Raw genomic sequence first — 25,827 nt, 5'->3', positions numbered from 1 at the left:
TTCCCACAAAAAATGATGGCACCTCTGTGCACAGCTCAGGAGAAACCTTTCCACAAAGCTCTTCTGAGCTACCTCACTGTGCTGGAATGATGAGGCCCATTCCTAAAAAGATCCTTGTTTCACCATAAAGCAGCAGGAGAGGATTTGAAGCAAGAGGCTCTACATCAGCACTTTGGGCTGGCTGAGCAAAGGCCCTGCAGGACAAAGAGGAGAAGAACATTTCCACAGGGAACTGTTACTGGTTCACAGCAAAAGCTGCCAGCGAGCAGCTCCTGCAGGTGCCACCTTTCCCAGTAGTTTAAAAATCCAAGAAATGAGTTTTGCCTTATTTGTCAGGGATTGGGAAAATGATCTGTACCAGCCAAGGCACAGTCAACTCAATAAAATGTTACTGTTAGTGTGAGCTTGTCTGATTCCACTAAGAAACAGAAACGGTGTTTTGAGCAGGGTGTGACCTCTGCAGAGCACAGAAACATCTGCACCTCTCTGCCCTGCTCCAACACCTCTGTGTGTGCTGCCCTTTCCACCCTTGGAAAGAATTGCCTTTCAGCATTTAGAACTTGTTCTGGTGCATCAGGGTGTACCCAGAGCCTCCTGCAGGACACACCTGCCTGAATTCAGCTCCTGCATCCCTGGGGAAGGGGATTTCCCTCCAGATGAAGCTTCCCTAGGGAGTCCCCTCCACTTTGTCCTAGCAGTGAGGTCAGCAAGGGGCTGGACCTGGAGAGGAAGGGAATCTTCCACATGCCCAGGGCATGTAATTCCCTGTCTCCAACAGAAATATCTCACTCAGGGTCTGATCTGGGGTTAAACCTGCGGCAAACTCTGCTCCAATGCACAGCAAGAACCAGAGGAGGGAATGAACTACAGGACACAGAAAGGTGTCCACAAGTGACCCTCCCAACCTCGGTGCCTAAAGATTGTGACACAGCACAGAACAAACATTTTCCCTGTTCCCACTTTCTGGGAGGTGCCAAAAGCAGCTCCATGGGGAATGCTCCCAGCAGCCTGAGCTCTCCTCACCAGCACTTCTTTTTCACAGACAAAATAAGTGCCACTAACAAAGCTCCACATCCAACCACGAGCTGAGCTGTTACAGCCCCAGGGGGAACAGGAGATCAGAGCCATCCCCTGGAGACGAGGCCACACAAAACAACAGGACTGCAAGATGCAAATGTCCCTCTCTTTCCCTGCTTCAGCCACGGGTGGCTGCTCACCTGGGTCATCTTGTCCACGGAGACGGGGATGCCGTCGATGGTCAGGGGTGGCAGCTCCGAGTTGACCTCCTGAGGGGCCGGAGCGTGCTCGGCCAGCGCCGACTCCAGGTCTTCCAGGATGGTGCTCTTGTACTTGCGTACCTGTGGGGAGTTGTTAGGCTCAGGTAAACAAGGTGAGGAGCACCAGGAGAGGAGCAGGATGCAGGCCCAGCCACCTTCCCCAAGGCGCTGCAGAGCAGGAGGAGCAAACAGGGGCACAGCTGGCAGGAAATACCCAGCGGCCCCGGAGGCTCGGCCCCATGGAAGAGCTGCTGATGAAACCTGAAGTAACACTGGCAAGGGAGGAATTTGTGGGATGAAAGGAAAAGTTCTGAAGCCAGACTTGTGGTGGGCAGGGTCTGTAACAAGGTGCAGGAACTGACAGCGGAGCTGAGCTCAAACACGTCATTGGTTGGGGTTGTTTAGTCTGGAGCAAAGGAGGCTCTGGGGGGACCTTGTGGCTCTGCACAAGTCCCTGACAGGAGGGGGCAGCCGGGGGGGTCGGGCTCTGCTGCCAGGGAACAGGGACAGGAGAGAGGGAACGGCCTCAGGCTGGGCCAGGGCAGGCTCAGGTTGGACATCAGGAGGAATTTCTTCATGGAAAGGGTTGTTAAGCATTGTCAGGAGCTGCCCAGGGAGGTTTGGAGTCCCTGTCCCTGGAGGTGTCCAAGGAAGGCCTGGAGGTGGCACTCAGAGCTCTGGGCTGGGAACAAGGTGGGGATCGGGCACAGCTGGGACTTGATGATCCTGGAGGTTTTTTTCAACCTCAGTGATCCTGGGATTCTGTGATCATGAGCTGTTCCCTCTGATTTTTAATCCAGGATATTCCCCCCTGGTGAGATGTGCCAGGCAGCCACTCTTGAAGAGAAGAGAGGACCCCAGTGCTGCCCTCTTGTCAGGGAATCACAGGATCATTAAGACTGGAAAAGATCTCTGAGACCACTGACTCAACCAGGTCCATAAAAGCTAAACTCTGCTTTCCAGGGTTTGAAACACGACCTTCAGATCCCAACCAGGCTTCCAAGGCTGCCCTGAGCAGAACAAAACCCGTAGAGAAGGTGAGGAAGTTCTTACCTCACTTTCCTAGGGACACCTACCACATTCTCCAAGGGTGCAGCACCGAATACTTTGAAGACAGGGTTGGGTTTGGAGGGTGAGATGCACAGGACGATGGCCTGCTGCCCCACTCTGGTGGTGTACTCATCCAGCGTGGCCCGGAGCTTCCTGAAACACGGGGGGAAAACAGGGAGTGGGCATCAGCTGAAAGCCCTGCAGAAACACAAGCCCTCTCAGTGCCAGCTCCCTTCCTCAGCGCTGCCCCGGCACAAAGCAGGTGAGAAACGGAGCCCCAGCCGCTCAGCTTGGCCGCAGATTGGGTTTATTCCTCCGCTCCGCAGGCCTGCTGTGCTCCCTGCGGTCACCCAGCAGCTCAAATGTCAATTATTCTCCTCTCTCTGCTTTTTTCATTGATGTGAAAAGAGAAATCAGCAGAGCAGCAAAGCTGGGGCAGCAAGAGTCTGCACACACCCGCTCTGTCTTAGCAACACAAAACTTGTGTTTTCTTGAAGCACCTGAATGATTCATCACAAGAGGCCTGCAGACAGAGGTTGTTTTGCATTCAGATCACAACAGTGCAATTCTCCAGCACCAAAGTCCTGCTCCATCCAGATCTGTAGGAATTCAAGCTACAGGATAGGCAAGACCTGGAAATATTGCAGCACAGGAACCCCAGGTGTCCCAACACCTGCCCCATCAGCAACTCCCTTTGGAATTAAGATGTTCTGTTGTATATTTTCTGCCTCTTATTCCCTTTTGAGCAGGGCTAGAGTCAGAAATGGTGGCAGAAGCTCCAAAAGCAAGAGGGAAGTAACGTTTTCCTCAGAAAACCTGAGCACTCCATGAGGGGCCAGCTCAGTCCCTGTCCTGCTCATTTCAGAACCTGCTGTTTGTAGGACCCACCAGGAGCACCACCAGCTACACACAGATCCCAAAATCTGGAGTTTGAACTTCCAGTGATTCCCAGTGGTGTGAAAATCAAGCACAAACATGTGTTCAACTGATCAGAGTGGGAAAAAAAATGATGCTTTGTCATTTTCATAATGTAATAAAATGAAGCAGTTGTGTGGAAGGAGAAGAAATAATTCCTTCACAGAGCAGCTTCCTTAAAAATATATTGTTCGTATTTCAAGGGAGAAAAGAGTTTGTTCTTCAGAAACACTGCAATAAACAACACATTGGGGGAAGGAGGGAAAACCAGAACGGAGCTGTAAAAGGCAGGCAATTCACTCCCAAGGATTATTATCCAGCAGTAACTCTGCCCAATAATTTAACTGCCCCATGAGATCCCAAACAGCACAAAAAGCAAAAACTGCTTTGTTCCAAAAACTAGGGAATGGCAGCAGCCAGTATTCACAAATGTTTCCAGAGCATGGAATTGCAGGGGGTGTCTCCAGGCTGGAAGGGCTGCGCAGTCCCTTCGGCTCCGGCGTGGCTCGGAGGCCATCAGGTGGGCAAACAGCCTCAGAGCACCTGGAATGCAGCACCTGGAGGGCTCTGGAGCCCTGGTGTCTCCACAGGAAGTTTCTAAAGGCAGAAAAAGTGTTTCACCTCAGGCAGGGATCTCTCCTTGATTATTCTTCCTAAAACCGTGCTCTAAAGGCCGGGTCGCTCTTCAACGTGGAGTTTGTCCAGTGGCAAAGGGAATTTGGATATGCACACGCTGAATTTATTCCCAGATTTGTCTGACCCCGCAGAAAAGGCTTTTTGCATGAGGCAGATAAATCCTTTATGCCACAGCAGAGCTGGGATGTGGATGGAGCTCCAGATTCCACTAAAGCCACTCAGGATCTGTTATTGGTGACCAGCTGGGGTTAAAACAGAACAGTGCATCCACCAGAGTGCCAGTCCTGGTGACCATAAAACCACTTTAGAGATGAGCAGAACCGCAATTTAACCCTTTAATGCAAACTAAAACACAACTCTTGGGTTCCAGGAAGACACTCCCAACAAATCCCCGAGCTGAGCGACTTCTGGGGCAGCACCTGGTGTGACCACACAGGGCACCAGGGCTGGCTGGAGGACCCTGAGGTGGCAGGGACAGGCAGGTGCTCACCTGAGCAAACGTGTCTGCTGCCTCTTCCGAATGGAGGGGTTGGACTCAAACACGTGAGGTCGCTTCCGTTTTTTCCCCGTTGCCACGGCAGCAGCTGCTGCCATCCCCACAGGGCCTGGAAATCAAACCACAGAGGGTCAGTCAGCACCAGCAGCTCAGGAACTGGGAAGGATGTTGTCATTGTGACCCCTCCAGCCCAGCCAGGGATGGGTGCCAAGGGTCTCCCCAGCAGAGCCAAGTGACACAAATTCCTCCCTGAGCTCTGCTCTGCAGCACTGGAGGTGTAGTGAAAGGTTCCATTCCCCAAGCTGGCAAATCCCCAGCTCAGTCCTGGGTGAAAGTCACATATTCCAGCCTAAAGTTTTCCTTACAATCACAGAATTCCGTATTTTACCTTCCAAACGTACAGAAAAACTCCCAAGGCTTTGAATAACTGACAGATCTGAGGAGATGCTGGTGGCTGGGAAGAGGAAACCAGGTCCAGCACCACAAATCCTGCGTGGACACCTCAACTACAGCATCAGGAGTAATCTGAGGCTTTCCCAAGGGATTAAGGACCTGTTCTAATGGGAAGGAAACTGAAAATCCAGAGTTCCCAGCAGCGTCCTACCAGAGCCTTCTGAAGACCACCTGGGCCTGAAAATCCCGTGTGCTAGAAGGGAAGGGGAAAGAAAAAGTCCTGCAGGATGGGAGGCTGAGAAATTCATAAGCAAAGGGCAATGGGATGCTCAGGGCTTGGTGGGACTTCACAGGTTTGCTCCAGCACATCAGGAGCTTCATTCACCTGATAAAGTCTGATACAGAGTGGCCAGACTCCCAGCGCTTATTGATCACTCCATTTTTCTGCTAGTGGAGGCCAGCTACAAGGCCAGCCTGGAGGACATTTGGCTCCACTGGGAGGAATCTGTGATTCTAAAATACTTTCCCAGTCCAGAGATATCAGGATCTTTCGTGGATCTCCCTGGGAGAGGCCTAACACGTGGCCTCTCCCTGCCTCGGCACTGCCGCGCCGCGCTCCTGGGTTATTTCTGCTGTTGTTTATGTGGGGCCTGAAATAAGTTTTGCTCTTTGACATATTTGGTATTTTAATTTTGTGGTTTGAGGCAGCATTTTAGCAGGGACCTCTGTATAAACCAGCAATTCCCAGCACCTCTGTGATCCACACAGAAATGATGGGGGATTCAAGCGGCCGGCAGAGCTTGTGGAGAATCCAGGGGGAATTTGGGACATCCCAGGGGTGGGATGGACCAGGAGGTGTGGAGCACCCCCCTGGCTTTACCTGCAGCTGCCAGGTGAGCAGTGACCTCGTCGGCAGCCGTGGAGTTGAGGATGTCGGAGTCGTCGTAGGAGGTGTCCTCGGGTGAGGAGGGCGAGTCCTCGTCAGCGCTCAGCATGCTGTGCTCCGTGTAGGTGGCCACGTGCACCTGCTGCACCTGCTGGGCCACGGCGTGGGCCTCGATGGTAGCCATGTGCTCTGCCTGGGTCACTCCGTGTTCTTCCATTAAGAGTCACTGGCAGAGGAGACAAAAAGCACGGTCTGTGAGCACGAGGGACAGAGATCACCTCCCCCGGGGACAGTGGATGTCTGTGACATGAAAATAACTCCACCAGGAGCCAGGAGAGAAACTTGGAAGTTAAAGAGTTTGGAAAAATCCACACTTCCAGAGAGGGCACAGCAGCCAGACACCGTTATCTCTGCTGGAGGAAAGGTCCCCAAGGCTCCCACAGCCCTGAGATTCCGTGTCCCTCAGCCGCATGTTAAAGGGTCAAAGCTGGGACTTGGTTTTGCCCCTTCAAGTTCCAGCTTTTGGGGAAGAGGCCTGAGGGTGACACAAATCTCCTCTGACCTCAATAGCTCAGCACACAAACGAGGATGCCAGTACAGAATCCCAGGATCACTGAGGTTGGAAAAGCCCTTCAAGACCATCGAGTCCCAGCTCTGCCCGATGCCCACCTTGTTCCCAGCCCAGAGCTCTGAGTGCCACATCCCGGAATTCCTTGGACACCTGCAGGGATGGGCACTCCAAAGCTCCCTGGGCAGCCCCTGCCACAGCCTGAGCTCCCTTTCCATGCAGAAATTCCTGCTGCTGTCCACCCTGAGCCTCCCCTGGCCCAGCCTGAGGCCGTTCCCTCTCTCCTGTCCCTGTTCCCTGCGAGCAGAGCCCGACCCCCCCGGCTGCCCCCTCCTGTCAGGGACTTGTGCAGAGCCACAAGGTCCCCCCTGAGCCTCCTTTGCTCCAGCCTGAGCCCCTTTCCCAGCTCCCTCAGCCGCTCCTGGGGCTCCAGCCCCTTCCCAGCTCCGTTCCCTTCCCTGGACACACTCCAGCCCCTCAATGTCTTTCTGATCAGGAGGGGCTCAGAACTGGACTCAAGAGTCCAGAAAAGGGCAAAACCATCACAACCCAAGCACAAATATCACAGAAAGCTGATTTATTTAAGGCATCCAGTGGTAAAGCACTGAGCAAAGTAGCAGCTTACAGAGTCAGCAGGGCCCTGGACCACACACTGGGAACACAAATCTGTGCAGAAGGACCAGGACGGGAGGCTCAGGGATATTTTCAGTCTGTGCCTGCTGTACATTTGTGGAAAAGAAACGGCACATCCCTAAGATATTTTCAAACAGAAGAATTAGAACCTCAACCCTCAAAAACAGATTCCCCAAAGAGAATCTGTTCCTGCTCGAGGCAAAGAGCAGGAAGAGGTGACCAGCTGCAGGGAACAAGAAAATAAACAAAAGAGATTCTGACCTTGTAAGTACAGTCAGGGAATTACAGCTCCAGACTGACACCAGATCATGGGATGCCACGGAGGGGTCAGTGAGACACGGGAACAACCCAAACCACTTTGTCAAGAGGGTTATGTTGTCCAAACAAAAAGGAGGCTGCAGCCAGCTGGGGGTCGGTCTCTTCTCCCAAGCCATAGGCCAAGAGGAATTGAGTTCAAGTTGTGCCGGGGAGGTTTAGATGGGATATTAGGGAACACTTCAAAAGGGTTGTCAGTGGAACAGGCTGCCCAGGGAAGTCCCCATCCCTGGAGGGATTTAACAGGGGGCATGGTTTAGTGGTGGGATTGGCAGTGCTGGGGGAAGAGCTGGAATATTCCAGCCTGAGGGACAGCAGAATTGTTGTTGTCAGACTGTCACAAACCCACTGAGGCTACAGCTAAAGCCAAACGAGCTTCAGACACCCAGTGCTCCCTAAAAAGCTGCTGGAGTCCGACGTTGCTGTTGTCCAACCCTGTTTACAACGTGGCTAGTAATATTAGCACCATCCAAAAATAGCAGGGGTTCCAGCAGTGCCAGCGAGGAAGGGACCGAGACGCTGAGGTACATTGAAGCAAACCGAAAATCTCTGCTGGAGAAGCAATCAGCCCTGAGCTCCTTCCAAGAAACTCATCCTGCCATCACCAGAGAAAAACGGGTGGGGGAAAAAAATATTTCAAGTAAATCCCTATGGACCAGCTTAACGGATTTCCCAAGCCACCGAGCTTTTCCTGGAAGGGGACATTGCTGCTTTTCTCACTGGAGCAATGCAGCTTGAGGCATTTCTACTAAAATTGCAAAAATCCATGGAAAAATGTGATCAGAATATAACTGACAGAGCACAGTGACCTTAAAGTCCATCAGCAGACAAGACCCCAAGACGACGGATGCTTCCGATGCCATTTCCACGGGGAGGAAACCTCCCACCCAAAGGCAACCTACACCTAACGCCACAAACACTGAAACCTTGGGAAGTCATTCCCATATTCAAATTATTCCCAAAGCATTCCTGATACAAGCCAGGCTTTGTGGGCAAACACCTTGACTGGCAGGTGAAGGTGTCACCAACCTGGCGACGCCGCTGCTGCCCCAGCAAAGCGTCGCCCTGACGCATCCGAAGGGTGGGGCTTGGATTTGAGCAGGGATCCGGGCACAGGGGATGAAAGGAAAGCTGTTCCTGGTTAGCTCTGGAGATAAGCATTCACCATTCCAGAAAAGGAACGCTGATCCCTGTTTTTCTCCCGAAACCAGAGCAGTTTCAGGCGCAGGGAAAGCCTAATGACGCGACGGTGCCTGCGGAGACATTTCCTGGTAGTCGTGGCTTAGTCCAGAAGCCTTGGATGACAGCCAGAAGTATTTTGGAAGTCATTTAAAGTGCTTATAAAAACTATGAGGATAAAGCTCCTCTCATCCCACAGTGCAGTTGCTTCACGAGCATGTCAGGGGTTCCTTTGATGTCCTGTCAGCCCTGATCAGTGGCTGTTGACACCATTGCTGGAGGAACACCAGATGCAGGAGGCAACAGCAGAGCTGCACCACTCAAACCACCAGAAAACAACAGGAACTGGTCGTAAACCCCATTAATTCTACACCGAATTTAAACCCACACGGATTGAAATGAAGGTCTCTGTGGTGTGATTGGAACAAGTCGTAACCCAGCCCGTAAATCCCCACAGACACCGTCCTCTACCACCACCATCCAGGTTAATGGCTGCTTAAAACTGAGCCCAAAATAAAAAGTCCACACCAGAAAAAAATCGCAAGGAACAGCAGCACAATGGAAAAACTCCCTTACACACACAGGGCTGGAATTAACTTAAACCTTTATCCCACTGAAGAGGTTTTGCTTCAGACACCGCAGGAGACACGACTCTGAGAGAGGCTGAACCTGGAGATGAGCAGTCATCCCCTGGAACGTTAAATCAAGAGGCCACTTTTACCAACTCATCCAACACCTCATTAATTCGAAACCCTGCTCAGATCAGCAATAAATAAAAGAATCGCTGGCTCTCGCTTCTTGGGTGGGTTAAATAATTTTGAAAGGAAGCAAAATATGAATTATATGGAGATTTTGAGAGACCTGCTTGCTCTGTCCTCTCGTGAGCACGCACAGCTCGCTCCAGCCACGTGTGTGTGGTTGGATCCCTCCTAGGATCCAACCATGAAAGGGACCTTGAGGAATGGAGGGCTAAAGTTTTGTGTGAAAGGGAAGATTTAGATCAGACATAAGGAGAAAATTCTTCCCTGCTGCCCAGAGCAGCTGTGGCTGTCCCCGGATCCCTGGAAGCGTCCAAGGCCAGACTGGATGGGGCTTGGAGCACCCTGGGATAGTGGGAGGTGTCCCAAAGCAGGGGGGAGCACTGGATGGGGTTTAAGGTCTCTTCCAACCCAAACCATTCCATGATTCCACCGCTCAGAAATGGGGTGGGAACAACCAATGGCATCCAAAACACCAAATACAAGGATCTTGTGTTCAAATAGATCAATCAAGTTGATTTTCTTACAAAAGCTGCTTCTTTGCTAATTATCCTGATTGTCAGAATTCAGCCTTCATATTTTCGTATCAAGAGTGAGCCATTCTGGGTGGAAAACCAAACGGGAAAAGCTCCCCTGCATTCTGTACCAGCATCAACATGAAAATGAATACATTTCCTAACTGAAATGCAGGAATTAGCAAATCCCCGATGGCAAATGGAGAGATCAGCTCCCACACAGCCTGCTCAGGGTGCTCAACCTTTCCTAACCAGATGTTTTGTCAAGAAGGAAATCCCATCCCAGCAATGAACCTTACAGGATGGATGTCCCCAGCCCAAGCAGCAGCTCTGCCCTCTCTGCGAGGAGCTGGAAATTGCACGGGAGAAAAAGAGAGGATTAAGGAGAACACCTTCTGAAAACTTTCTCAGAATCCTCTTTACAAGCGATCAGTGTCCCCAGTTAGTTTAACAGACACATTAATGAGGTCGGGGGACTGTCCCTGTTCCCATTTCAGGCTGGTCAGGTCACTGAACTTCTCCCCTTCCCAAGGATGAGACTCAGGAGAAAGGCCGCCACCCTCCAAAGGCTTTGAACCACTGAAAAGACGGAATCGCGGAATAGTTTAGGATGGAAAAGCCCTCTAGGGTCATCAAGTCCAATTGTTGTCCCCCTACACTGCCAAGGTCACCACTAAACCCATCACCTGGTGGTGGACCCACCCAATCACACAGAGCAGGACACCTCGTGGCCTGCAACAGTCTGGTAGATTAAGGCTTCCCACATCATTTCCCCCAAAACCATGCTTTGTACTCAGCAAAAACATGGAGGAAGGAAGGGACAAGTCATCGTTGTGGTTGCTCAGTCAGCTCAGGGGACATCAGATGCTCCCAGGGTTTTTAATTTATTTTGGTTTAATTTGCTTTGGTTTTTTTAACTAAATAATTTAAAGGACTTATTTGAGAGGGTCAATCCTCCATACCCACTCTCAGGAGTAATCCCTCTGGTTCGTTTCCTCATTTCTTTCAAAGGAATGGAAACACTCCTGGCTTTCCTTTCCCAAGCCATTTTCTGTTTGATCTCTGCGCCGCAGTCAGCACCAATTCCTTACTGACAACCCTGCTCCACAGAGGAGCCCAGCACGGAGCACTTTGTCTGGCACTACACGGGAATCTCAAAAAAAGAAAGAGAAAATCTGGTTCATTATTCAAGCTGGTGCCACTCCCTCACGGCTTCACTTCAGGGAAATCCTGCTCCGAGTGTTTTCCAGAAAACCTGCAACACCTCCTGCCTCTCTTCCGCTCTTCTGTGAAGCTGACAAGCATCTGGAGTTTAATGTGCCTTTAATGGATTCAAGCCTCTGCCATAAATAAGTCGTTTGCTTTGCATTAAACAACATCACACTGGCACTTTTGTTCTGGGGGGCGGCTGCAGGGAGCTCCTGCGATCCGCACGCGTTCGTTCTGCGGCAGCAGCCCCGTGCTGCTCACCCCTTCCGTGCACCTCTGTAGGAAACCATCCTCTCGATTAGGTTCTGGCCATTGTTTGCTTGTCCCTTTCCCCTCATTCGGAGGGAGCCGTGGTGATTCCTCACTAAATGCTGCTTCATCTCTATCCCTTGGCCACGGAGCAAGGCTGGAGCAGTTTCCAGCTTCCCAGCTCACCGAGATGCTGCTGGTGGCACCCAGGACTTCACACACGTTCCTACTGAGCTCCTTCCACACTCCCAGGAGGGTAAGGAAGGCCACGCTGCCCCCATTTATTTTAAGAACTACCAACTGTTTGCAGCTGCAACAGCTCCTCCTCCTCCCTGCCACAGCACCATCGGCACCGCTGGCGGCTCACGACGGGGAGGGACCAAAAGTACCTTTGATGGTCTGGGTTGATGTGATGTGGAGGAGATTTTTCAGTCAACTGGGTCACACTTTGTGGATTCAATCAGATTATAAAGCACTTCCTCTGCACTTAGTGCACAGGAATGTGTTATTTAAAAAGCTGTTCCAAACTTCCGCCTGCGCGTCTCGATAAACTCCAATCTCCCTGCAGAGACAGCCTGGGATAATTCGCAAGTGAAAACTGATCTTAGCAAGGAATCAATCACTGGCCATTTACTAATGAAATCAAATCCTGTTTGAGTGGAATTATACCTTTGAAATTGTCCAGTCCTGCTTCTTCAGTTCTGGCACAAGACCCTCTAGGCAGTTTTTCCAGAGAGTGGGTACCTCCTGTTTTGTCATCTGCAGATTTCTGGTAGATCACATTTTGATGGTTACAACAACCACAAAGAGCCAAGCTCATCTGGGATGGTATTCCATGACTTTCACCAGGAGCCATGACTGAAATCCTGGTGTCCCTCAAACCTCGTTTTGAGAGATTTGTGCCTTCCCTCCGATAAGAACAGCCAGGAACGATCCAGTTTTGGTGGTTCCTGAGATGGTCTGAGTTAGAGGAGCTGCTGCCAGTTGAGGGGAGGATTAGAGGACAACCTTTAAAAAGGAGGAATGGCCAATCCTGGTGTTGTCCTGGCTCTGTTTCTCCTCTGTCTGGGCCAGCTGGTACCTGGCAGCCACACCTCACCCACCTCCCAGCCAGGGCGCAGAGCATTTCCTGACAATGCTGGTTAAGAAACCACTTCCAGGAGAAATCAGAGCTGCCAGGAGGTCTGTGCCAGCCAATTCCAACTGCACCAGCTTGTGGGAAAGCCCAGGCGAAGCCCATTCCCATCACTCAGCAGCACTACCACCACCGAGCCAGTCCCAGACCTTCTCCTGGTCTTTTCTCCATAGGGACAGGAGAAAGAGGATGTCCAGGTGTCCCTAGAAGGTGATTCCAGACTCCCAACCACAGAAATGCAGCTCTTTCCATGATTTCCACGTTGCACTGGCATCTCTCACTGGGTGAATATAATTCATTAATTTGTATTAAGGGTGAATTTGATACCACTCCTCTATAAAACTGTGCCTAGAGAGAATCATCACTGCGGGTTTGATAAGCAAACGCCACCATTCACCAGGATAAGATTGATTAATATCTCACTTATTACCCCAACTCATTTAAAATGCACATTTAAATGCCAAAATCCCACTTTCCACAGAAAAAAAAATCCTGCCTTGTTCATGTGGAGAATTTTGAGGCCTACACCTCAACTTGATAAAAAACAGCTTCTTTTTTTATGGTGAAGCCCTTCTGGAAGCTGTGCAAGGTTTTGGATGGGAATGACTTTCCAGGACTGGAGACAGAGACTCCTGTCAGCAGCACAACTGATACCAGGCACAAAGCAAGATAAGACACTCCAGTTTACTCCTGTGCTATCAAGATTGAAGTGAACATCTTATTTCACACAGTTGGCAGAGACGCGGCGACTCAAGCACCAAGAGGAGCAACAGGAACCAGCTCTCGTTCCACAGCGTCCTCCTGTGGCACAGCATCAGTAAAATGATCCTTTTAATTAGGATGGGGGGGAAAAAAAAATCCCAATGCTCCTGGTCTCAGCACGAAAAGACCTAAAATCCAACGGATTCTAGCAAACAAAACCAAAATTCCTTCTATTAACGCGCTCTCTTCGTCACAATCTCACATCAAAGAGCAAAGAAATCCCCCTGCAGGAAAAACTTCACATGTGGCAAGGCTGGAAAAGAAACAAATAGGATTTCACACGTATTTATTAGGAGAAAACCTCCTACTTGCTGCCAAAAGCTGCTGTTGGGTGATGTGACAGAACACATCACGGACCATGGGATTGGCAATGGGTCCTTTTTGCAGCCTAATTTCCCATATTTAGCACCAAACACCAGCAGGAAGCCACAGGGTGAACACAAGGATGAGGTGGATTCTTGAGTCCTCTTGAAGACCCTCCTCAAGCTTTGGCATCAAGAAATAATATCCCAGTTGGAATCAACCCTCCCCGGGAAGACCCCAAGGAAAAAAGGGCACATTTAGGGTTCGGAAAGCCACGGGAAGGGCAACCACCACATCCCAGCCTGTGCCAGCCGAGTGTAACCCAAAACTGGAAGCGAAACTGCACCACAGAACCGTAAACCACTGGATGGAATTCTCATTTAGCATTCCCGTGCTCGCCCCCAGGCTCTGCAGGGTTCACAGGAGGCCTTTGTGGTGACTCTGCCTCACCAGTATCCACCTGCAGCACCTGGGCCAGAACCCTTTTTTCCCTAAAATCTTTTTGCAGGATGTGTGGTCTGCCACAAGTTTAAGAACCAGAACATGATTAATGCCATTCTCTGGGGTAATACTTTGTCACCTTAGGCATTCTTTCATTTTATTTAAAGAACCACAGAGAAATCCCAATTTTAACCTATTTTCCTCAGACCTGCAGAACCCAGGAGTCATTTTAAACAGCGTGAAGCAAGTAACTCATCTTTAGTCAATTCAGCTTTTTTAATTAACGGGCAAAAGTGGTCTTTTAAGAATTCCTAGCCCAATAAGCAGAGGCTGCTGTTTGCTGACAGCATTCCTGGTTCAGCACAGAGGCGCAGCCCTCAGCCTGGCAGGATTACAGCTGGAAAAGATGGAGCATGGCCCTTGCTGGCTGCTTTAAGGTGCAAATGTTGCCAGTTTTAATCCTCTTTTATGGAGAGAGAGGATCAGTGGTTATGCTGGACTACCACAGGGAAAGAGAATGGGAGTGGGTTACACAGAAAGGTTTGAGCAAGAGAGCGGCGACAGAGACGCCGCGGCCTCGTCCCGACGAGGCTCTGAGCTGTGAAGGATCACCATGTGTCCAGCACGGACAAGCTCTGTCCAGCCTTGGCTACATCATGGAATATCCTCAGCTGGAAAGGATCCACATGATCATCGATCCAACTCCTGGCCCTGCCCAGACATCCCAGCAATCCCACCCTGGGCATCCCTGGCAGCGCTGTCCAAACGCTCCTGGAGCTCTGGCAGCCTTGGGAATGTGCCCATTCCCTGGGGAGCCTGGGCAGTGCCCAGCAGCCTCTGAGGGAAGAACCTTTCCTGATATCCAATCTGACCTTCCCCTGACGCAGTTTCATACCATTCCCTTGGATCCTGTCACTGGTCACAGGGAGCAGGGATCAGAGCTGCCCCTCCTGAGGAAGCTGCAGCCCCTGATGAGTCTCCCCTCCTCTCCTCCAGGCTGGACAAACCAAGTCCCCTCAGCTGCTCCTCCTGCGGCCCCTCCAGCCCTTTTGCCATCCCTGTGTCCCTCCTTTGGACACTCTCCAACACCTCTGTACCTTTTTTCTCTTGTGGTGCCCAAAATTAGGATGGATGGATCACCTTAAGGACTTGGTCCTCACGTGGCATTAACTCAACAAGATCAGCACATGGTAAGAACAGACAACACAGCCCTAACCACATTTAATTATCAAACTTCCACCCTAAATGGCAGCCTGGCTACCCCTTCTTGATGTTCAAGTGGTTCAAGAACGCATCTGCTTGGCTGCAGAAGATGCACCCGAGGAGGAAAAATTCCCAAGAAAATCTACTGGGAACTAATGAACATAAGGATATGGAGCGAGGGCAGAGGGGCCCCGGAGCTGCTCCAGGGCTGCAGCCCCTCTACTCTGGAGCCAGGCTGGGAGAGCTGGGAATGTTCCCCTGGAGAGGAGAAGCTCCAGGGAGAGCTGAGAGCCCCTTGCAGGGCCTGAAGGGGCTCCAGGAGAGCTGCAGAGGGACTGGGGCCAAGGCATGGAGGGACAGGAGCCAGGGAATGGCTTCCCAGTGCCAGAGGGCAGGGCTGGATGGGAGATTGGGAATTGGGAATTGTTGGCTGGGAGGGTGGGCAGGCCCTGGCCCAGGGTGCCCAGAGCAGCTGGGGCTGCCCCTGGATCCCTGGCAGTGGCCAAGGCCAGGCTGGACACTGGGGCTGGAGCAGCCTGGCACAGTGGGAGGTGTCCCTGCCCAGGGCATGAGATGAGCTTTGAGGTCCTTCTAATCCAAACCATTCCACAATTCCATGATGACTCTAGGACCCTGAAAAGGGAAACTGTCCCCTGTGCAAACAACACACCAGGTACGTGAGAAAATCCCGTGGGTCACACCCGCAGCCTCACATTGCACACCACTAAAATTTGTGTTTTCTGGAGGGAAAAAAAAGTGCATTTCCAGCCCAACCATACCAAAGAGATCTGCCTGCGAGTCTTTCAGGTCGAAAGCACCTCCAAGCTGGGTTTAAACGCTGCTTCCCACATTTCCCTCTCCATCCTGACGGAGCCTGGTGAGCAGGCCAGGTGCTCTCCATGTCCCGCTCCGTACCCGGCTGCCTCCCACACGGGCACAGGGGACACTGCAGCCCCACACCCAGGGAGAACATCCAGAACTGCTCCATCCTGGAATTCCAGCCCTGACCCACCTTAACTCTGTGCTCGAGCGGGGCTTTTCCTGCTTTGAGCACGGTATGCAAATCCTGTGGGGATTCCAAGTTTTTACGGCTCCTGCAACAACCCCGCCTTTGATACGCTGAAAATGGACCGTGAATTTTTATTTGCTGCTACATTTTGTACTTCAGATGCCTTTCACGTCTCCCCACCACCACCTCCATCTACATATGCTTCCGATTATCGGGGCTGAAGTATTCCAACCATTCCCAGGGAAATTCACCGTTTCCTTCTGGAGCAAGAGACCAAATCCACTGATTTGCCCCCAGATCGCTGGGAATGCTCATGATGCAGAATTAATAAGCCTGAAAATAACCCAACTTTCAACCCAAAGCAACCACAAGAAGAGCTCTGAGTTCACCAGCTCCTTCTAGGAAGGGAAGGGAGCGGCACTATTTAAGTCCCTTCTCCTTCCAAAGGGAAATCAGGAGTTAAAGGATTTTCTTGGTGCCCAAGGAAGCGGCTGCAGAAGCAGCAGGAGACTCTAATGGCCGACACCAAAAATAAACTTCTTCATTTGCACAGCATTTCTCAGCATAAATAAAACATGGGCACTCTGGGCTGTGGTCTTGCAAGTATTTTTGACCCAGACTAGGGGGAAGTTTTCCAAGCCTGGAAGTCATCCCTGTTTGATTCCTTTAATTAGATGGTTATGTAATGAACAGTGGGAGGGACTCGGTTACTTCTGGATTGGCTTCCTTGGTCACATTAGTTACAAGCAAACGTGGTCTGTGAGTGAAAATACACTTTCTTGGTTTTTTCCTTATGCATTTGAGGTCAGATGAATTTTGCAGGACCAAAAAAGTTGAGTTTCCCTCCTCAGGTCTGTAGGATCTGAGCAAGCCATTTATAATTCATAGGCACCACAGGCAGCACACAAACAGGTAAAATAATTCACACATCTGCCTTGCAGAGGCTGAGAGTCACCAACACCCAACAAAAATAACGCTCGAAACCAAGGAGACACCTGCTGCCACCCTCCAGCACAAAACCAGGCTCCACTCCCCGCCAAAAGCAGCACGGGCCCTGAGAAAAGGGTGGAAAACAGGAAGAAAAGGAGACTCTGGCGTTCCAAATCCTACTGATCTGGAATACACCTTCCATCCTGAAGCATCCTCAGGATGTTTTTGTACAGCTACGTCTATTTTTTTTCGGGAGGGAAAAAACAAGATGGAATTTCATTGACATCAAAATGTCAACGCGCATCAGGACGAGCTGCGAGCTCCACCAAACACAGCCTGCAGCTCCCCGTGTTCCATCTGGCAGTAGAAGGGATTCCCTCTTGGACTCCTTCTCGGAGTCTGGCAGCAACCCATCCACAACAAACCCAGAGCAGCCTCAGAGTCCTTCCCAAAAAAACTGGAATGCAGCCTGAGCTCCAAAACCAAGCAGGGGCACAGCCTTGGTTACCTGGGCACCCTCTCACGCTCCCGGTGAGAACACAGGGACTGCTCCTGGTTGTAGCTGTGCTATTCCCAAAGGAAAAAAGGCTCTCAGGAAAACAGGCTCTCTCCAGCCAACCCTCCCCGTGGGACTGTCCACCTGGCCACTGGATCAGCCCCAGCAGTTTTGGGGAAAAAAAGCAAAAGTAGAAGGACCAGAACCAGGGAAAACACAAATTTTGAACCCCATTGCAATCACTGCAGTGGGTACAGAACAAACCCGAATTCCCCCGAAGCTGGAAGGTCCTGCACGGCCCAGGTTTAGCCTGGAGTGGTGAGAGGTTCCTCCAGCCCTAGCACAAAGCTCTGCCCAACTCTGGACTTTAAACCCTTTCCCACGGCCCACTACAGCCTTTAGGCTGGAAAAGCGGTGAGAATTTCTGGTGGAAGCTTTAGTTTCAGGAGATAAAAGACACCAGTGCTGTTCTGAGTTTCACAGCTTGCAGCATTCGGAAACCAGAGGGGTTTTGCCAGGACTTATTTACCTGGCTTGGATTCCCAGGGAAAACAAGATGCTGAAGAGATTCACAAGAGCAGGCACACAAATTCCTTCACTAAAATAAGTGATAAATGGATTGGGGCAGGGGTGTGGATCCACAGTCAACAGTGGGAATGTGGGAAACCACCGCACTGATGTAACAAACAGCTGAAATCCAAACCCTGAGAGGATGGATTCCCTTTAAACACACACAGACACCGCCCCAGTGCCAGGGCCAGGGTGCCACTTCATCCAAGGGAATGGCTGGAGCTCTGTCAGGGGGGTTTAGCAGGAGATCAGGAAAAGGTTCTGCCCCCAGAGGGTGGTGGGGCACTGAACAATACAAGTAAAATCCCCACTGTGCAGCAGAAGTCATTTTAAAACCCAAAAAAAAGGTGGTTTATTTTATTAACTACCTCAGGCACTGGGTAATGACTAACACAAAATATCTGAACTGTGTTTTTTTTCCCACACATCAACTTCAGAAGCGGCGTAAGGAAGATAAAAGTCCAAGGCTGAATTTCACGGAACTCCCTGCACCGAAAATCATCAACACAGCCCCACCATTCCTACTGACAGCACGAAATGTTCTTATGTAGAAAAGTCTGGATTCCATTTTCTTGGTAAAAGAGATACAGGAGCACAGCAGAGTTCACTGTGCCCTGCTGCCTTCCTGGAAGACAATTTCCCAGATCCGAGAAGGGTAATGCATAAAAAATAATAATTCCCAAAGCCTTTGAGAGAGAGAAACTGCGTGGAAATCTCCCTTCTTTGGAAAAGCAATGGAAATATTCCCAGAGCTTGTACATGCACATGGCAGAAGCTGGACATGACACAGCCTACAAGGGAGATGGACACAAACAGTGGTCCCAGTGCTCCCAGTCTCGGCTCCTCCACTCTCCTGGGGTTCCTTGGTTTCCTTTACAAGGCTGAAATATTCCAGGTCTGAGCTTGCCAGAAGTGAAACTGCCTCGTTTAAGGCTGAGAAAAGGTGATTCAGGCTCCTGAGCGAGAGAAAACTTACGAAATTCCAACACACGAAGAATTCCTCAGGCCAAGACACCCGTGGGCTGCCAGGTGGACATCGGAGCAGCTGCCCAGGCACGGGGCTCCTGTCCAGGGAATTCCAGACAATTACCTGAAAAACCCCACCGTGGCCAACCTCCCCCAGGAGCCAAGTGGCCTTTGCTCATGGAATCATGGAATTGTTAAAAGTTGGGAAAACCCTCCAAGACCATCGAGTTCAACCATCAACTCAGCACCGCCGTGCTCGCCACTGAACCACGGCCTCCAGTGCCACATCCACAGGTTCTGAACAATTCCAGGGATGGGGAAGTGTTCCACCACCTCCCTGGGCCGTCTCCACAGCTTAATTCCCTCCGTCTTCCCACACATTTTCCTGATGGAGCCACACGGAGGTGCAATCCTTAACCCACACCAAGGAGTCCCACTGGCAGAGCTGGGTTTTCCAGGATGGCTTAATTTACTTCTGGAATGGGATGGTTGTTGTCCTGGCCAAGTTACCTCCATCAGACCACACACTTCCTAAATCCTAAAATATTCCAAGAGCTGCACAAACCCCGCACGGGATGAGGCCCAGGGCTCCCAAGCTCGCTGTGTTTATGGCCTGTGCACAAGAGGTCATCGTAAAACCTCACAAAAATGATGTGAGGCCGCTGAAAAACAACTGGGATGCAATAAAACTCCATAAAAACCAACTGAGACGCTCTGTAAAACACCAAACACGTGCAGAAATTACAGAGGAAGATGAGAGGATTTAAATAAACACTGCACTGTAACACTTCATGGAATCATGGAATGGTTTGGGTTGGAGGGGACTTTAAATCCCACCCCATTCCACCCCCTGCCATGGGCATGGACACCTCCCACTATCCCAGGGTGCTCCAAGCCCCAATGTCCAACCTGGCCTTGCACACTTCCAGGGATGGATGAGCAAGATTAAAACCCCGAAAAAACACTTTATATAATCCTGGGCTTTCCAAAGGTACCATCATCACACACTTCCTCTTTCACCCTTGATGGAAAAAAAAAAAAAATCCTTGCTCCCAGTTTTACCACCAGCCCGAAAACTTCAATTAAAAAGATGAACAATTCTCTCACCCATTTCCCCAGTATTTGGGCATTGAAAGTTCACTGTGAGAGAATTTAAAAAGGAGCAATTGTGATGTGGATGAAGGAGAGGATGAGACAAAGGCTAACGTGAGGATGAACATGAGTTCATACTGGGAATCCTCTCAGGACATGGGAAGAGGGTCTAAAACTGTGCCTGGAAAGCAGCAAAGCTCAGAGACAAAACCACAACAGCCAGGCCCTGCCTAAGGTAAAACCCCCAAATTTTCCCCAAACTAGAAATAACAGTTCAGTGGAGAAAAAAAAAATAATCAAAATATAAAGCAAAGTTCCCAAACTTGAAGCGAGAAAACATCTCCCCACGCAACGAAAATCATCTGTAGCTGCAAGAAAGCTGAGACATGGTAACCTCAAACGCAGGAAGAGTCCTGAGCTGAATTATTTCTGTCCCTTAATTATTATTTACGCTAAGAAGGTCCTGAGCACCTCAGTCACAGCCAGGTCTGTCCTGAGCCAGATGTTTGAGAGGCCTTTTTTGGGTATATTAATACATACCCAGTTACACCCCTTTTTTACAGGCCATTTGCACCCCTTTTTTTGGGTATATGAAATGGAGGGGGGGTGAGTGATTAACACGTTTCAACTCGCTCCCAACCTCCTGTACAAAAGGAGGAAAATTATACATGTAGGAAATGTGAAGAAAAATAAAGGGGAGGGGGAAAGGGGGATAAAAGGGGAAAAAAAGAGGGATGATAGGAAAAAATGGTGGGGGGGGGGGAGGGAGAATGAAGGGGAACTTCATTAATGATCTCAGAGGTCTTTTCCAGCCTAGTTGGTTCTGTGATTCTGGGGGGAAAAAAAAAAGAGGTGAAGTGGGAAAAAAACAGGGGTAAAGGAGGAAAAAAGGGGGCATGAAGAGGAACATCAAGGTTGGATTCATTTATCTCTGATGCCTTTTACAACCTTACTTGATTCTGGGGGGGGGGAATGGGGGGGATGAAAGGAAAAAATGGGGTGAAGGGAAATAAAAGGAGGGGTAAAGGGGAAAAAAGGGGGTGTGAAAAGTAAAAAAACGGGGGTGAAAGCAAAAAAGTGGGGGTGAAGGAAAAAGGGTGGGTGAAGGCAAAAAAAGAAGAAAACAAAAAGGGGGGAGGGGGGGTGAAGGGGAACAATAAGAAAGCATAAAGAGGGGGAAAAAAAAAAAAAAAAAAGCGGTGGGGAGCGCTAAAAGGAAAAAAGAAGGCGATCCGAGAATACCAGGGAGAACGGCGAAGCGAAAAGCCCCGCCAATGTCTGCGGCCGCGGCCCAAGTTCCCCCGCCCGGCCGGCCCGGCTCAGCCCCGGGCCGGCGCTCCGGGGCCGCCCCGCACCGCCGCCCCCCGGCCCGCTCCCCCCGCCGCCCGTCCGGCCCCCCGCGCTGCCCCGGCCCCGGGGCGGCCCCGCGGGCCCGGCGCGGCCGGGCGGTCGCGGCCGCCGGGGAGCGGGCGCGGGCGGCGGGGGCCCCGCGTTGGTGCGGCTGCGCCGGGGCTGGAGGAGATTGCGCGTAGGACGTCACCTCAGAGCGGCTGCGCTGCGGCGGGCCCGCGCCGCGGGGCCGCGGCGGGCGGAGGGCGGGCAGCGGGCGGGGGGCGAAGCGGGGCGGCGGCGGCGGGTCGCCCTCGGCCGCCGCGGTGGCGAGCGCGGGAGGCGGGGACCGGCGGCGGGCGGCGGCGGCGGAGGGAGGCCGGGACAGCGAGAGGGGGGAGCGGGACGTATGGCGTCATAGCGCCGCCGCCGCCATCTTGGGGAGGGCGAGGGCGGCGGGGGCGACCATGAGCGGGAGGTCGGGCGGGGCGCATTTGGGGGGGGGCGGCGCGGGGGCGAGGGCGGCCGGCGCCATGTTGGGAAGGTCGCGGCCGTTCCCGCCTCAGGGGCGCTGAGGGACGCGGGGCCGCGGCAGAGCGGGACCGTCGCAAAAAGCCGGTTTGACGTGGAAATCGAGGGAAAGCGGTTTAAAACAGGTGGGGGTTTTGCCCCCCCCTTTTTTTTTTTTTTTTTTTTTGTGGAAAAATCCTGTTTAAAATGGAAGTTGTGAAAAATATCAGTTTAAAATGGAAATTGCGGAAAAATCGGTTTTAAATAGATTTTTTTGGGGGCCATATTTTTGGTGAGAAAATCCAGTTTAAAATGGAAGTTCTGGGAAAATGCATTTTAAAATAGAAATTTTGAAGAAATCTGTTTAATTTTTGTTCTATTTTTTGTGAGGAAAAATATCACATTTAAAATGGATTTTTCTTCCCTTTTTTTTTTTTTTGGCAGAAAAACCCATTTTAAAATGGAAATTGTGGAAAAAGTCCACTTCAAAATGGAAATGTTTCCCTTTTTTTTGGTGAAAAAATCCAGTTTAAAACAAATATTTTCCTTTTTTTCTTTTTTTTGCCACAGATCCAGTTTTAAATGGACATTTTCCCTTTTTTTTTTTTTTTTTTTTTTTTTTTTTTTTTTTTTGTGGGAAAACCAGGTTTAAATTCGGATTTCCCCCCCATTTTTTGTGGAAAATTTCAGTTTAAAATAAAAATTTTACTTTTTTGTGTGCGTAAAATCCAGTTTTAAATGGATTTTTTTCCCCATGTTGTTGCAAAAAAATCTAGTTCAAATCATGTTATTCCCCATTTTGTGTGGAGAAGTCCAGTTAAAAATGGGAATTGTTTCCATTTTGTGTAGAATTCACAATTCACCGCTCGCTGTCCCCAAGCAGCGGGGAGGGTCAGTGGGACTTAATGATCTTAAAAGTCTTTTCCTATGTAAAAGATTCCATGGTTTAGGGAGTTGAAAAATAAAGGGGAAGGATTTAAAACACAGAGGGGAAGGGAGCTGAGGGAAATAATAAAAACTGGTGTAAATCTGTGGGTTTTTTGAGTCTTGAGGTGGGACTTGATACTTGATTCCCTGAACATGTCGGATTTGTTTTTCCTTAGGAATGATGTGGAAAACACAACGGGAACAGGCATGAGGAGAAGAGTTCCCAAAAGCTGGTGAAGAGCAGCCTGGAATGCAAAATATTTTTAGGGGTATGCCTTCATTTAAGGGATCATTCGTGTTTATTCCGTGCTCTCTGCTGGAGGTCTGGTGGATCAAAAATTCCTTGGGCTTTTAATGAATCACCCCACAGGCCTGGCATATCCTGGGATCTCCACAGGAGGAAGGTCCTGCAGAAAGGTGGATTTAGGTGAGCCACCAGGAAAATCCCACGGGGGTAGGATGTGACAGTTCTGGAAGGGCCTCGGGCCAGCGGAGTGTGAGGTTTTAGGAGCAGGTTGGACAAAGCATGGCTCAGGAATGCTGCAGGTGCAGCTGCTCCTGCCTCGGGCAGCGGGGTGGGTGATGGCATTCCCAGAGTCCCATCCAGGTGCGCATTTCCAAGGCCGCATGGTGCTGATGGATTTGGAATGGGCTGCTCCATCCGTGGGATTGGGAAAGTGCCCCCCATCCCTGAGTTGGTGGCTGTGGAGTGCTGGGACGTGTGGTCTTTTTTGCAGAAGGCATCCAGGAACAAAGCCTCTCAAAGGAACAGCATGGATATTCATTTGGGATGGACTGGAAATGATCCAAAAAGGCCTCGTTTCCCACTGTGAACAAACTAACACTTTCTTTTCGGAAAACTGAGCATTAGTGCGTGCCTCTCTAGGTTCTCCTGGATATCCAGGCTGTGCTGGGCCAGAATCCTACGTGAAAAGGTTGGGAAAAGACTGATTGGGAGTACAAATGTGCCTGTGGCCAGCAGAAAGAAGGGAGCCATGGGAATGCTGGAGGGCTGGTCAGGAAATGCCAAATTCAGTGTTCAGGGAAAGACTGGGGAGGAACAACGATACACGGTGGGGAAAGGTTTAAATGTCCACATCCTGGGGTCTGGGAAGAGAAAATCACAGAAAAATCTCAGAATCGTGGAATGGGTTTGCTTGGAAGGGAATTTAAGGGTCATCCAGTTCCAGCCCCTCCCATGGGCAGGGACACCTTTTATTATCCCAGATTTCTCCAGCCTTGCCTTGGACACTTCCAGGGATGGGGATTTCACACCTGTGAAACAAATACTGACTTTGAGAGACCACAAACAGCATTTTTCAAGTGTTCACGGTGCAGACTGGAGGGGGAAGAACACAGCCACAGCTCCTTGGCCTGTTTCTTCTCTCCCTCTTTTCCAGATTAAAAAAGGCAAGTGGCGTCCACCGCTTTCCTTTCACGTGTGTCCTTGCAGCAGGGGTTGTTCAGGAATGTGCACTGAGCTGCCTTCACACGGCTCATAAAGAGCCAGGATGATTTTCCCTACTCCAGGGAGAATTTTGCTGGTGCAGTGAGTTTGTTTTAAGTGGCCCTGGCCGGGCTCTGCCTTCCACGGCTTCTCTGGGGCTGACCAAGGCTGAGTTTGGGGATGATTCCTGTAGTGAAAAGCTCTGTTAAAGATTGTAGTCCCCAAAATCTGTAATCGTTCTGGAGAGCTACTGCTGGGGGGATTTTGGATTCCTGCAGCATCTCCCAGCTCCTGTCAGGGCTCTGCAAATGCACTTTTCTGGTCTTACATCTGAATATTCCCTCTCTCCACGTAGTTCTCCCCTTTTGCAGACACTCCTCAGATACTTTCAGCTTATTTTCACTTCTTATTTTCAAATACAGGATATAAATAAATGTAGATATAGTCTGGTCAAGTTCACCACAGAATGGTTTGGGTGGGAAGGGAACTTAAAGCATCTCATTCTACCCGCTGCCATGTAGAATTAATGGGGAGACAAAGATCAGACTGAAGAAGGGGGAAATGAGGTGGGAGCTTGTTGGCAGGAAGGCCGTGCCCTCCCATCCCCATGTGGTGCCTGAAGCTGGTTTTCACACCAGCTTTTTTTTTTTCAATCGGTTTTTAGGACAGGCGTGTCCTGACTCATTTCCATGCCAGTGGCTGCTGGAGCACTTGATAATCCCAGTCCTCGAGTGTGGGACAGAGCTGGCAGAGCTCCAGGGAGCCCCAGGCTGACACCTCCTCAGCCCAGCTGCCGTGATCCTCACACAGATGCAGCACACAGAGCTCCCCAAAAACGTGCTGCTGCAGTGACTTCCTACAGAGCTGCCAGTCCGCTCACCGTGAGATCCAGCTTCATGTCCAGACTGCTTTCCTTAAGGAAATAAATGCCCAGAGCAGGCCCTGAACACTGATTAGCCCGAGCGGGATGTTTAGGATGTGTTTTTGTTGCGATGTCCCCGTGGCTGGGCGGGTGTCCGCTCACCATTGCCCGGGTTTGTGTCAGAGGAGCGGGCAGGCTGAGCTCCGCGCTGGGCAGAGCGATAAGCTCCAGACGGCCGCGCTTCCTCCCCGAAGAACTCCCCAGCTCTGCTCCACTCCCCCGCCTTGGAGGCACCGCCGGGCTGGAGGCAGGAGGTGTTTTTGTCCTCTGAGGCGCCCAGAAGGCACAGGCTGGGTGGTTTCCTTTCAGACAAAGAGAGTATAGCACACAATTTTACCCTCATCATCCAACACACCAAAGTCACAGAGTTTTTCCAGTTTTCTCACACCCCTTTCTATGGCCTTTAGCCCAAATTCCTCAGGACTAAGCCGTGGCCATGCTGATTTCCCATGTGAGGAATTTACATTTCTGTAGCCACGGTAATTTTTAATTTGCTTTCTCAGCAAAACCTTGTGTATCAGAGATTTATCTCACCAGTGTTCCTGTACCTAAACAAGACACCCAGGGCTGCTCTAAGCCCCTGTATACATTTAATCAGAGGAATCCCATCCTGAGCTGCTCTTGCTGTATTCATCCAGATAACTAGTCCCGGCATTGATGCAGACATTTAGATTTAGGGAAGATCAATCCCGTGAATCCCAGTTTA

At 50.6% G+C, this 25,827-nt stretch overlaps 1 protein-coding gene and 1 long non-coding RNA gene across 2 annotated transcripts in view; one reads left to right on the top strand and one right to left on the bottom strand.

Moving 5' to 3' along the window:
- Window positions 1-6,381, bottom strand: part of NRF1 (nuclear respiratory factor 1) — a 42,018-nt gene extending 35,637 nt beyond the window's left edge. The window contains 4 exon segments of the mRNA XM_039571157.1: window positions 1,218-1,358; window positions 2,354-2,480; window positions 4,369-4,483; window positions 5,648-6,381. Coding sequence (XP_039427091.1) covers window positions 1,218-1,358; window positions 2,354-2,480; window positions 4,369-4,483; window positions 5,648-5,870 — 606 coding nt within the window. The 5' untranslated portion in view covers window positions 5,871-6,381.
- A 15,465-nt stretch (window positions 6,382-21,846) lies between these two features.
- On the top strand, window positions 21,847-24,178 carry LOC109146050. Its single transcript, XR_005604542.1, has 2 exons — window positions 21,847-21,971; window positions 22,929-24,178. It is a non-coding gene; the product is annotated as an uncharacterized LOC109146050 (long non-coding RNA).
- Window positions 24,179-25,827: the final 1,649 nt, after the last annotated feature.

Source organism: Corvus cornix, chromosome 1A, assembly GCF_000738735.6.
Source record: "Corvus cornix cornix isolate S_Up_H32 chromosome 1A, ASM73873v5, whole genome shotgun sequence".
Classification (NCBI taxonomy): domain Eukaryota; kingdom Metazoa; phylum Chordata; class Aves; order Passeriformes; family Corvidae; genus Corvus; species Corvus cornix.
Note: the sequence above shows the minus strand (reverse complement) of the source record. Positions and strands in the feature narration are given on the sequence as shown.